Source organism: Phoenix dactylifera, chromosome 7, assembly GCF_051530095.1.
Source record: "Phoenix dactylifera cultivar Ajwa chromosome 7, Ajwa_hap1_PhDact_Kaust_v1.1, whole genome shotgun sequence".
Lineage (NCBI taxonomy): Eukaryota > Viridiplantae > Streptophyta > Magnoliopsida > Arecales > Arecaceae > Phoenix > Phoenix dactylifera.
Window position 1 is genome coordinate 29,822,301 of NC_143196.1, and position 14,047 is coordinate 29,836,347.

At 39.3% G+C, this 14,047-nt stretch overlaps 1 protein-coding gene across 11 annotated transcripts; it reads right to left on the reverse strand.

Moving 5' to 3' along the window:
• Positions 1-585: 585 nt before the first annotated feature.
• Positions 586-13,181, reverse strand: LOC103720218 (ran guanine nucleotide release factor, putative (Mog1/PsbP/DUF1795-like photosystem II reaction center PsbP family protein)). Of its 11 annotated transcripts, none has more exons than XR_005512157.3 (11): positions 12,993-13,181; positions 12,008-12,130; positions 11,865-11,900; positions 11,627-11,764; positions 10,238-10,324; positions 5,128-5,175; positions 4,974-5,050; positions 3,010-3,175; positions 2,875-2,893; positions 2,670-2,785; positions 586-2,038 (listed from the first exon to the last, which is right to left on the reverse strand). XR_005512157.3 is itself a non-coding variant. In XM_008809824.6 (9 exons), exons 2-8 carry the CDS (start codon positions 12,080-12,082, stop codon positions 3,028-3,030), a joined length of 609 nt encoding a protein of 202 aa, XP_008808046.4. In that variant the 5' UTR covers positions 12,083-12,130; positions 12,993-13,181; the 3' UTR covers positions 586-2,038; positions 3,010-3,027. The 11 variants fall into 11 exon arrangements, 6 of the variants coding, with proteins under 6 accessions (XP_008808046.4, XP_026665461.4, XP_088557696.2 ...); XR_003388091.4 differs by having other exon boundaries at positions 2,875-2,914; XR_606116.6 differs by lacking the exons at positions 2,670-2,785; positions 2,875-2,893 and having other exon boundaries at positions 586-1,829; positions 1,986-2,038.
• Between the last annotated feature and the right edge of the window lie 866 nt (positions 13,182-14,047).

Consider the following 14,047-nt stretch of genomic DNA (forward strand, 5'->3'; position numbering starts at 1 on the left):
CTCGGCGGATTTAAAAAAAAAAAAAAGGATAAAAGTCTTGGCAGATAAATGCTTGTGATGTGCATGCATTCATGCATGGCCGGCATAAAGAGGAGCTTAGCCAAAGGGTGACCAAAACTGACCTAACGTGGTACTATTTGAGCCAGGCCTGGGTTTGGATGTTTTAACCTATGTTGGTTGGGTTCGACTGTTCAGGTGAAGAGCTTTTCCCGAAATTTTGAAATAGACTCTGGTTGAATGGGAGCTTTGACTTGATTCAAGTTTTACTTTTTCTTTTTAGAACCTGATTCAAGTTATAAAGGTGGCCTTTTATGATTGAGCTGGGTCGGGTATCTTTAGCGACCGATTTGCTGGAAAATGTTTAATTATTATTTATATTGGAGTACTAACATCTGTCCTCGCAGCTATAATACAAAAGACTTTTTGAATCGAGAGGTTCTTGAGATTCAAACCCCATTTCACATTCTGATCCCATACATGCCCCATACTTCAAGAGGAGCGCCTTCAATGCTCTATCATTATAGGAACGATGGAAAATAAAGTGCAACAAGCCAAAAGAACAAAAAAAAAGAGGAAGGACATTAGTTAGCAACTTCCAATTTCAAGTATTATTTTTGAAACAAAATTTTGTTCAAGCGGCCGCACCTCTCTACTTAGCAGTTAAAGGCTTTGGTTTGAATTCTTGAATGATACATCCGCAGATCTCCCTCTCAAAAGATCAATTGTTGATCCTTATTTCCACCTTCACTACAACATGCTCAACACTGATATTTTGATCCTAATAAAGTTGAGTCAAGTCATTTTTAGCACTCATCAATTTAAGATGGGTCTAGCTGAGTTCAAATCGGTCAGGTAGAGTCCGGCACAAGTCGTGATTCCTAATTTAGCACTAATCAATGGCTCTATCTGAGCTAAAACGGGTCAAGTTTGAGTTGGCCTGTTCCCATCAGGAACTAGGAGTTTCTGCAGTCCATTTTCCTGACAGATCCCACTCACTGCCTGCAACAAGAGGTGAAAAGGAGCAAACTCACGTCTTAGCCCCCTGATCACGGTCTCAGGGCCCCACATGTCTTCCCAATATGGGCTTAACACAGGAGAGTAGCTAAATTGAAGGGAGAGGGAGAGCTGGGCCGCAGCTGCCTAACGTTCACCCTCGGGTGACCAGAATCCAACTCTCCGACCGCTAAAGTCCACCCTCGGATTGGAGGAGGCAAACTGTGCAAAGCTGAAAGAGGACACGTGCTACTTTCCTGCTTGTCGTCCAATGTGGGTCCCATCCTCCTGCCCAAAACAGTGCTTGAGCCCATGAGTTTTTACCCAAAAATGGCCAAGGCCCATACTGCAGAAACCGCCCTGATCCGATGATACCTGCAACCATCCAATAAAACGGACTCTCAGGTGTACCTGCTGCACTCAACATCCTGACGGTCCATATTTAGCCACTTGGCGGACGAGCTCGCATCCATAGATGCCACCGCGACGCAGATCAATCTGTGGATCATCATATGTACGGTAGAGATTGACTGTAATCATTTTTTATTTTTTTATATTTTTTTGAGTGAAGCTCCAACCTACCATGGCCCACATGTTACTATAATTATTGGTAGCGAGCAAGATAAATTGATGCCATCTTTTAACATATACAAGAGGAACCAGCTCAGATGCAGCAATGGAGCCCACCACTCATATTGATCGGGTGCGAGGCTGACGAAAGTTCGCAGCCGACAAGAGATAGGGCCTACCACTTTGAACCCAATCGGCCATGGAGCTCTGAAGTAATTTTGATGTCATTAGCGAACAGAGTAATGCGATCGGCGGCAGCAGCAGCACTGGTAAGTGATAATAGACAGCAGTGACAGCAAAAATAATGGTAAGAAGCCAACGATATGACGTACCAAACAACCTTTCTAATTGAGAGCCAAGGTTCAAAACTAGTGGAGAGATTTGTAGCCTCAAAACGACATTCAGGCAATGTTCTCATCTACCTGGGTGATTTGGTCATCATCAGCAACTGTAACCATCAGACGAAGTGATGTGCCTGTAAAAGAGAGAACACAGTATAAATCATGCAAGGCCTTCCAAGAGACGTCCTGAGATTTGTGTCGGCAGTTAGATCACAAAAATTGATAAGTGTCGTGCCTGCTAATTTGGGAACGGGAAAAAGGTGATGCATAGATCAGGAAAACCCTCGGTAACTTTTTAACTAGCATTTGGGAATTGATTGAGGACAGCAAGGTTAAGAAAACCTCGACAACAAATTGATGAATATGGAAATAAGCCAAACAAGTACCCTGCTGGTTTTGATGTCAAGAGACTTTAAAAAAAAAAAAAAAGGAATCCTCTAACTTCCTCTTCTGTGAGAACTCTTCTTTCCAGCTGTTAGAACTGGGTTTCTATCTCATGGATTTAGCTAAAGATTCCCATTGTAAATTTCCTCTTTCAGGTGCAGCAAAGAGCAACAATGTCTAAAACTTAGTTAAAGTGTAAAATTCCAATCAACTTTTCAGAAACCTAGTTTGCTGACGGTGCCTGCTACCACAACAGTTATAACTGATAATAGAGATGATCCAAAGTTTAAGAAAACAAGGATGAATAAGGAATCAATTTATATGGAGAGTCTGGCCCATTGTCAGCACGCGACCTGTTAGAACTGGAACTAGACTCCGCACCTGACCGTAATTTCTTCCCTTTTGCTGAATACCCTCTTCTTACTATAGACATGCATCTAGGAAAATTCATAGGCACTGCATGAATGTGGCTTGGACCATTCCTGAATGCTGAGATCCTTCGGCAGTTTAAAATATGCATTAGTCACTGTGGATTATTGGAAACACGGGCCCTGTTTAGAATAAATCCTGACCAACTCGCACATACCTTCAGTCTTTCAATGGTTCTACAAGATGATCAAGATATGCTTCACACAATGCACAGACATTTAGCCCATTTCTAGAAGAAATCTCATGGGGTAGAAGAGATGGTTACGTTTTTTTGATAACATAACCCACATACCTATCTGCTTTTATTTTCTCACGCCCCTGACCCAAAAAGACTCCAGTCATGGACCTTAAAGTTGGTGACAGCGAGCTTGAAGACCTCAGCTACCGGCAGACATCCAGATTGTGCAGCAGCGACAGCTGGCCCAGCTCCTACAGTCCTAGCACTTTCACTCAAAGGGCTGAAATCATAACAGAAAAGATACAGCCTTTAAAATAAAAAATATACCTAGAAAGCCCCAAAAGGAGGATCAATAAAAGAGGAAAAAATCACTTGCATGCATAGGTGAGAGAAATTTTGTATACCGAGAAGATATCAGACATAGTACCAGATAATAGTAAAAAATAGAGAGATTTTACACTGCATAGAGATAATAGAATCAAACGCACATTCTAACAAGGCCAACATGCATGCCAATAGGCCCAGCATGATCATGCATGCTGATGTGATGTTAGTTATTGCACTTCAAAAACACGGCACAGGTCAGCTGTTGGTCATGCAGATTTCGGACAACAAAATACATCAACAGATCAGCCATTTAAGCCACATAACTGATAGATGAATTTTAGAAGAAAAAGCAAGTTGTTTAATTACAAGTTATAGGCATTTTTATCTACAAAACATGTGTGCATCATCCATGAGCTCTTCGTGAAAATTGACACACAAAAAAAGGTTCCTCCAAGAAAGCTGTTGAGGCTATGAATGTCACTGGGGCACTGCACCCATCTTCAATAGCATGTGTATTAAAGTAACATGAGCTGTGAGGCACAATCTCCCAAATCTTATGCATTACATGTGCTTCCCTGACATAGCTTCCAGACCTTGTAGCAAGATCCAACCACATCTACATGTCTTTGTGAATAGGTCTCGCGCACGCTCGGTGTTACTTGTTGCAGGTTAGTAAAACCAGTATGGTTCTGATAATCATCCTTGTATCCAAATTATATAGGATCACTTCTTTATCGCAAGATTCCACCACCAGCATGAGACACAGCATGCAATCTCCCTCCCCCTCCTCGCCCCTACCCCTCCCCCAACCAAAAATAGATAAATAAATAAAGTTTTTATCTTCCTCATATCCAAATTCAGAACCCCTTAACTTTTTCCTTGATTTAGCTCTAAACCCCTCTCATCAAATTATATAAAGACTGGGGAAAAAGAAAAGTACCCGCAGAACCAGCTTTATCGTCTTCCAGAAATCTAGTATATTATTTTCATTCATCCAACAGACTCCAGGATTAAAAATATGGTCTAACTTCTCAAAAGATTAAAAGAAAATTCATTAAGGGAGTAGAAAGCATGCTTTTCAGGCGTAGTCTAAATTCTAGATGCCAGACCATTATCGTATGAAACTATAGCATCAGTTCACACTCTTGTTTATAAAGCAATGTTTGATCGCCATCTGTCAAACTAATTTTTGCTATCAACTTGAGTATTTCAGGATATTGGCAGCGAAAGGTTTACTTTTTGCCTGGCAAGCCCCTGGGCGTAATGCCACAGCGATAAAGAAAAAAGTACAGAAATGGGGAACTCTATCACTAAAATTTTAAACATAAGCACTGATTGTTCCTTTCCTGCTCAAGAATTTACATGTTGCATCACCGAAAAACAATTGCAAACAGAAAACCATCAACAATTTACAAAACGTAGAATCAACCAGCCAAAGAAAGCATGGAGTTACAAGGCATCAATCGGCCAAAGAAAGCATGGAGTTACAAGGCAATTGTGCAGAAGTATGGTGCACTAGAACACATCCCTACATGCACATGAATAAAGCTATTTAATAACCACGGATATACTGCTGGCTATAGCATAGTTTAAGTTCAAATCTGAGAACTTCAATTGAATGTCAAAGGCTGGCAATCGACTATAACAAGCAGGCTGTTCAGTTCTAATATAGGGTGGAGCATATCTAAATCCACGAAATAGACCTTATATAAATTTGACATTTGACCTACAAAGTTATGCTTGGCACTTACTTGATCAATATCGGCTCGTGTGCAGTAATCAGCACATCAGTAGAAACTTCCTTCAGACGCAAATTTGCCAGATATACCTGAACTCAAGCAACAGTTCAAGACACCATGTATCATCATTTGCAAGCATAGTGATAGAACCAAAAAGTGCACTTACCCGCACAAGATTCTGCGCCTCCCTTCCTTGTCTTCCTTTCGATATGGCCTATCAAGGAGATGATGAAAAATGCCATTGTTAATGGACAGAGGTACTGGAGTTCCAACACGAACAGAACCATAAGAAGCAGGCGCTTATTTTGTAAATGGTCTTAAAAGAGCAACACTTACCAACCAGTGTATCAATATTACTGAATGAATAGAAGCATCAGATATTGTATCACTTTTCTGTCTTATTTTCTCAGGTAGTATCTCAAGTCATTAATATAATAGCATTACGCAGTAGATCTCCAAATGTTGTTTTTGTCAAACATGTTGCATATCAAGACCCACGTAATCAGAAAAAGTTTCCGATAACAATTCGTGTCATAGCTACTTATGTATAGAACTGAAAAGAGAAGTATAGAATTTTACAAATGACAGGATATATAAATATATATAAATATATATATATATATATATATATATATATGTATATATATATATATATATATATATATATATATATATATATATTCCCCTGCAGTAGTCAAATGAATTCATCAATTCAAATGATTTTGGAAAAAAAGGATACATGAGGACTTGAAGAATTGTCATGTATAAGAATTCAATTTCATGAAATAAGGATAATCAGTAATTATGTATCGTCAGAATACTCAGTGGTTAAGTTTATAAATAAGTTTTGCATCTTCAGAAATTGGCATTGCAGAAAATAGTTTTCCTGGCGCATTGACAGCGTAATTTTTTGCACTAACTCAAAGTGCTCAGAAAATTGAAATACAAGTGCAACACAAATGGTTACCAGCAATGGCATATCTTGAAATGTCTAAAAGTCTTCAGGACAAAAGCCTCCAGAGAACTATTATGGTGGTTTCATAAGTAGGAGAGTATTTGAGAGAAATAAAAACAAAAGAGATACTCAAAAAACATGTGGATGATATCTACGTCACATGAAGCTCAGAACTAATTTCATACTTCTCACACTCATCATATGTGTTATATATTTCAGTCACAGCCTTACTCACATGCTATAAAACCTGTGAGAGCCGGTCCAATGAAACCAGCTCTAACTTGGTCTTCAGCCAAAGTCGGCAAATTAATTGCCGACTTCGGCAAAAGTCTGCAGGTGATTTGCCAACTTCACCCAAAGGGAGATCGGCAAATGATTTGCAAATATCAATTCAAAATTAGCAAAAAAAAAAAAAAGAATGTAGCACCACCAAAGAGTGTGATGCCCACCAAGGAGTGCAGCATATGCCATAAATAGTGGCGTCAACCTTGGGACTCGCCATTGGTCAGCAGCAATCGCCTCCCTTCTCTACTGCCCCCTGGAAAGCCACTACCTTCCCTCACCACCATTGCTCCCTATTTAAATGGATCACCCCCCTCCCCCCACCTCCACCAACGTTCCATTCTCTTCCTTACCATTTACTTCTTCCATCCTACAAAGACCTTGTGTCTCACCTCGCGGATCGTCATTTTGCCATCACGAAAGCCTACCAATCCTTCCAACCACAGTCTCAGCTTGAGCTTTCGACCAGTAAGTCTTCCTTCCTTTCTTCTTCATCCTCCTATTCTTCTTTCCTTCTTGTTCGACCATAGAAAGGACGATAGAGGGCCATCCCTGTTTCACCACCCAAGGGCCCTTCCTGGCCTCCTTTTCTCCTTCTCAACGGCTGGGAGCCAAAGGCCCGACCACCGGCATCCCCTCTCTCTCCTTCTATTTCCCACGGATAGGTTGAACCTGTCCCTCCACCCACACTCTCATGCTCTCACTCCTCTATTTCTCTTTCTCTCTCTTGCCCCTCTCTCTCTCTCTCTCTCTCGCGCGCGCGCCTACTCCTCGAGTGCTTGTGAAACCCTAGGGTAGACCCACCTACCTGCAGCCGCACCACATAAGATATGAATAAGGAGTTCCGAACCCACTTGGATCAGAGGATCTAGTCTCCTTCTAGACCTCCAATTGGGCAATCACTAATGATGCTATTGACGACATATTGTAGTCAAGAGTTAGTTCCCATCTGGGCCATGTTGGTGGGGCAATCACCAGCATGTGTGGTTGCAAGCATGTTTTTCATGTGGTTTCAGAGGTAGTTTCCTTCTGAGCGGAAAGAAAAATTAGAATTTAGTTGACTTTATATGTAAAATTCTTAAGTTAATGAATTGATAGACAATTGTATGTTTTTACTTTAGAATTGTCCAGACAATCATTCTAAATTTCGTTATGCTAGAAGTGTTTTGTTGTAATAATACGACTACCTGGATTTTGAGTTTATAATATATATATATATATATAAGGCAAGCCTTACATGTAGGAATTTAACCTTAAGGATGTGCGGCTGTCTGCCATGCAATTGGCTCATGCCTTGAAGTCTGGGCATGACAAAATCATTCAGTGCCACCCAACCCCCAATCAAAGTCTGCTTTTATAATAGTGTTGTTAATAATGTGCTCTATGTTTGAATTCAAAATAGGCTAAATCATGTAAAAGTCACTACATGAAGCGTTCAACAATCCCGCTGGGAATGTCTTCATACATTTAGCAGTGCATAAAAGTAGAGCTCTAAGGCATATGTGATATCATGTAGGTTTTGCAGACACATACACAACAAGAAACTCATCAGACCCCTCAGCTTCCAACTGCAGTTTAACTCCTCCTCGTGTGCCCAATTCCCTGAGGATGGAAACTTTCTTCTGACTCTAGTTAGGATAATTTTACATACTCCAATAGTTTTCTCATGCTTGCAGACCCATCAAACCACCAATTTGAAATCCACATCAAGTTATGTAACTCTACCATATGTGCACTCTAGCACCATGGGAAGTTCTCACAATCTGAAGTTTTGAGCTGCAAGAAAGAAGATATATTCATTGTGATGTGGCTAATATTAGGCTGTCTCATGGCATGTTAGTGGTTGTTGGGTATGATTCCAAGGCCATAAGATGTCATGCGGAGTGTTCACATTTATTTAAGTTTCCCAACAATCAAGTACCATCAGCAAGTTTTTCAAAACATGGGTCTAATTATGAAATGAATGTTCCAGTTAAGAATTTTTTATGTCCTCAAAAATCTCTCAATTTTCATGTCCAACATATCCAAGATAAGAACAGAACATGTAACAATAGTCAAGTCAGCTCTGACCAGGTCAGCCTCCTATAATCAGACTTGACTAAACCAGAACTGACCTGCTGGTCCTGTGACCATACCTGCCAGCATGTAGAGCATGTGATCTGACGAGATCCATAAAACAAACAAAAAAAGAGAGAGAGAAAAATCCAAATGTTTCAGAATGCATTCAGCAATTCTCAAAATTAAAAACAGCAAGTACAAGTAAAATCCCAAAAACTACGTTGCTAATTTTTTTCTGCTCGTTGTGATCCTGTCAAGTATTTGCTAATTTTGCTTGTTGGAAATGAGAGGGGGAAGCTAAAAGAAAAACGGAACCTATTTTGAGTATATAAAAAGGTTCGAGAGAGGGAAGGAGGGCCTGACGGAGATGGTTTACCAGATTCAATCACCACGCAAGGTGAAGAGATATTGCAAAAGAGAAAAGATGCAATACAAATAGAAAAGGCTCGTTGTCAATGGTTATCATGTAACAACATTAAAAAGCAGAAAGTTTCCTCAAACAAATACATGACTTGGAAAATGTTCTACACTGGTGGTAAAATCTATAAAGCTCACCACCTTTTTAACAAGTAATTAGTAGATGGTATTCTTATATACAAGTTTCAGAATGTAAGTTAGTTGAAGCCCAATTATTTGCAGTAGTTGCTTGGTGGGCATGTAACTTATCAGGCAAATGCCTTAAATGAGATCCCTTTAATATTGCAAACCATGCAATAGCAAAGACCAACACTGAGCAAGCAGTCAATTAATCCAAACTCAACTCAAAATAAAATAACCATGGCCTCAATCTAGCTCACATCAGGTCAAGTTAGGATCAGGGTATTGGATTGGTTCAATTTTTGCCACTCTAAAATTATGGTATCTCAAGGCCATAAAGTTTGACTAGAACCTCATTTCATAATGTATTCCCAGAATTCCATCCTACATACTTAATTTGGTTTAATAGCATATATAACTCTCCTCTAAGACTCAATTTGACATTCACCCATAGTCCAGTCCTATTTGTTAACATTACATCCATAAACAAAATCAACATTGTTGTCTCCTATATTTCAGCAAACATATTACTCAATAATTCAGATTGCCTCCTTCACCGTAAAGATCTAGGGATTTCAGTTTCCAATATGTGCATGCTGCCACAAAAGAAGTTGCGACAAATTGTAGGGGACAAGCGTAAAAGGCCTAAAATCCTTATGCATACCATGCATACCAGCAAATGTGTCACTCCATGCCCCATAAAACGACTTAAAATCTCTTTTTCTAATTAAAAAAATATTAAAAAGATTCAATAGAAGCCTGCTGAGCCATGTCTTGTGCAAATACTGACCAGCACAGTACATGATGACCAACAAAGAGCGGCAAAAGCTGGCACTTGGAACACTGCAACAGCCTTTTTCACTAACAACTAAATGCAGAAGTGGTGCATATACATCTTCAAAACTATTAAAATAATATCATAAAGTTTCCACTTAAAATCTCACAACCCTATGATGTTCGAAATTCAAAAGATAGAAGAATGATCGGATCTAAAGATTGCATTAATCTTAGTTCCCCTTTATATAGACAACACAAAATATATGAGGATATTTAGGTATTTTTTGTATTTGGATATTAGTAATACTAGTTGAACATTAATTGCTTGATTAAATGAAATAATCCAACCTTTTATTCATTGTCTAAGTCAAAAATTGTTATAACTTGCACCAGTTTTTTCGAGTTGACAACCACCCCCCCCCCCCCCAAAAAAAACAAAAAAAAAAACCACCTGGGAAGTGAATTTTTTGGCATTAACAATCCGATCCCAAGATCCAAATTTTGGAACCATTCCCACCACAATATGCATAATAAGATCGCACAAAAATAGCAATGAAGAATTCACATAAATAACACCAGAAACAAGAAACCAATAATAATAATAATAATAGTAATAAATTAAGTAATCAAAGTAACATGTGAACATAAATGTTGAATAATATATCACCATTTGACCAACAGCCATTTTAACTATTGTAGGTCCACCTCCATAACCTAAACCAACTGCCTCGAGAGTGCCAGAATGCTCTAGGACCTGGTTATTTAACAAGCAAACAAAAAAATCAATTAGTTAATAACTTTGCCCGCAGTTTTTATAATCAAATAACATCAAAGCCTACTGCTTCTATTAGACAGACTTTCAACAGAAGACATCAAATGGCTAACAAACAATACATATCAATGTTTTAAATACCACAAAAAGTGTCTTCATTCATGTATTAACCAACAAGTTCTACTTCAAATACCATCTGTGAAAATAAAAAGGGATCTGATTGCTGATTAAAGAACCTTGAGAAGATTATAAAGAGGCCTAAATATCTCTCAAGGCTTCACTATCCGTTGCATGGCTATTCATCATCACTATAAGAGTCAGAATCAGCAGCGAATGATACAAAATGTCCACAGCTACACCCTGAAAAGTAATTGCTAATTTGCTACACAGACCATATATGAGCTCTGTTACCGACAATATTAATAGAGCAATTAACATATTTACAGCCCCAATAGAAGAAAGATATAGAGAAACCTGGTCAGAGTCTGCCCTGGCCTTCCCTTATGCTAGATTTATAAAATAGTTACAGTTTACCTTCAGAAAATCAGCTGTTGATAAATATTAGCTCTTCCAGTTTGGCTCAGGACTAATTTTATCTGGGTCAAAAATAATAAGAGGAATTATTTTAGATCAAAAAGGATGGGCAGATGCTAACCAGAAAATATCTATTGTACTATTTCTGTCTAAATATATTTATTCAGGTTAGGAAAAATGAGTAGAAGCTTTTTCGTAAATCTCCATATTGCCCCTACAATGCTGTTCCGGAGGAAAAAATGTCTGCTTGGAGGAATCAAGTCAGGCTGAGATATTTTATTCTGGTTTATTCCTAAACCAAACATGACCTCACGGGGGCGGGGGTGGGAAGAAGCTGGCTTAAAATTTAAACTACAAAACACTCCGCCCTCTCCCCCATCACCACCACCAAAACGAGAGGATATGCGCGCGCGCGAGAGAGAGAGAGAGAGAGTCCTCATGTATCATTATCTTGTTGTGCCAATAATTTTTAAAAGGTCTGCCTCTATCAGGTTGTCATATAAGCATACAGTTACAAGCCTTTATGTTTTGAAATGCAGTTTGGCCTTGTAGAAACTACCATGTAATCTTTTAGTAACAAAATGCACTTTGGGCCTTGTGAAACTACATCACAGTCATAATGCAACTTCAAGACCCTTGACACTAATGAAGTTAAAACACCATCAAGCATGGCAGTTTGTTTTCTTAAACACAGCTCCGTGCCTTAAGCATAATCAAGATTAGCAAAACAGTAATGGGAAAACAAGTTACCATGGTTTCTGCAGCATCTTGTTCATTGGCAAGGTCACGTAAAAACCAGACAGCACTTCCATCATCTCCAACCTCATGTTTCAAATCTAACAGCTCAAAAATCAGGCTCTCATCACGGCTAGGATCCGCAAAGACCTCCTATATAGATTCAAGAACACAAGAATTGTGTCAACAAACCCAAACTTCATCAAATTGAAAAAAGAAATATCAAAGCTTAGCAACAAAACTATTAGTGAACCTGATGATCGGGAACTTCTCGTATGTTGCTTACATCCTGTCCGAAGCAAAGCCGTATATTAGTTCCCCCACTTCTATTATTATATTTGGATTAACTAAAACCCAAAATTGTTACAATTGAAAGAAAAGAAGATGAGGAACTACCTGAAACCTTGGAGGGAAGCAACTAGTTATAGCACCTCCAAATAAGGGCCGCACTAAGCAATCATCTCCAGGCATTTCACCACCTATTTTCTTACAAACTCCCTTCTTCGGGAATCCAAATCACTAGAATATTCAGCAAGAAATCATAAAACGGTTGCCTAATGATGATTCTAGAAATTTGAAGGCAATTGGAACCCATTTCAGTGAAAATGATTTCTTGTTGGATGAGAAAATTGCTGTAAACTAAATTCAAAAGTAAAAGCTTTTTGGAGGAAGAAAAACAATTGAATATAGAGAACTAACAGGGATGGCATGGGTATGTACGACAAATCTGAGGAGGCCACGGTAAAAAGAAAATCTCAAATCTTTGTGAAAAGATTTCCATAGATACATCAGATATGATCCTTAATAGGAATAATCGGTGAATATATAATCTAAAGCCAAATTCAACTAGTCAGTACACGGGCTCGACAATCACAGTTAGGCTATGATTGTCAGTGGTGCAATTAACCAGATACAAAAGAAAAATCATTTGGGCAAAATGTAACAAAATAATACAAGTGCTTCAAGATGAGCCCAAAATAAAACAACCACTACAACAGTAAACACAATAAAATCAACCTACTAAAAAGAAGTTTTACTTGAATTCGTGGTACTGAAGTAACTAATTGAAAGATAAATAGTAAATACTAAACGGATGGGAGAAAAGGTAATATTATGTTCTTTAACACTGCGTACAAAACAAGCCACTCTAAAAATCAGGCTTTTTGATTGGTCTTGGTGGAGTAAGATGGTTCGATTTTTTCAAATAAAACAGCAAGAAATATCTACCATCTAAGAAAAGAAAGAGGGAGAACCAAATCATGGCAGGAATCAGTGTGATGGTGTAACTGAACAAGTGAGATTTTAGGGGAAGATAGTGAAGGTAAAAAATTGGAAGAGAAATTTTAATTCGAGAAAAAATGAAATAAGGGAGAGTTTTTACCGTGCGATGTCTAGGGTTTCCACAGCTCAATCGGCCCGGTCTTTATCCGGAGAGAGAAAATATCACCACCCAAAAAGATATAATTGAAAAGAAACGGTTGCGGAGGATAGAGATTAGAGGCGGAGGAATAGAGAAAGCGAGAAGAGGATAGAAGACATAGGGGCTTGGCGGTATTTGGGGAGTTCGGATAAGGACTTCAACAAGAGAGAGGCAAGGAGGCGTCTGATTGGATAACCGTACGGACAGACTTTCATTTTCTTTTCTTTTCTTTTCTTTTCTTTTCTTTTCTTTTCTTTTCAACCTCACCTGCATAACAGCCCCTACTAGCCTCCTTTCCACCAAGGAATATCTGATATGGAGGGACAATACACTCATACTCTCTCCAATCCGTAATTAGGTCCTGTTTGGGGAGCTTTTGGAGGGCCAAAAAGTACTTTCTCGCCCTCTAAAAGTATTTTTGGATGAAAAAATATATTTGGTAAAAATTTCGGAAAGCTGTTACAGCTTTCTGACAAAGCTAAAAACAGCTTTCTGGAAGAAGCTCCATTTTGGAGCTTTCCAAAAATACTGTTTTTAGCTTTATCGGAAATCTATTTTTTAACCAAAATACCCTTATTTAAAAATCTATTTTTCTTCCCAAAATCTTTCATCCTACGCCTCTTCCTCTCCCTCATTGTTCCCTCTCTCTCTCCCCCTCTCTATCTCCTTCTTCTCAACGCTGCAGCCCATGTTTTTTTTTTTTCTACATTTTGGGAGGCAGCCACCACCCGGGGCCGCCTTCCTGGCCGCTGCTATGGCCTGTCGCTCTGGCGAGCCGGCACCGACGTCCGGCTCGCCGCTGCGATGCACCCCAGCCGTCGGGCGGTGGGAGGTTAACAAACAAAAAAAAAAGGAGGAAGGGGAGGAAAAGGCAGCCATGGCCGCTGCGTCCCCGTCCTGGCCCCCTTCCGCGGCCGCCATGGCCCGCCGTCCCAGCCCCCTTCCGGCGCCGCCGGCCTCGCGAAAGAAGAAAAAAAGGAAAGAAAAAGAAAAAAGGGAAAGGAAAAAAAAAGAAA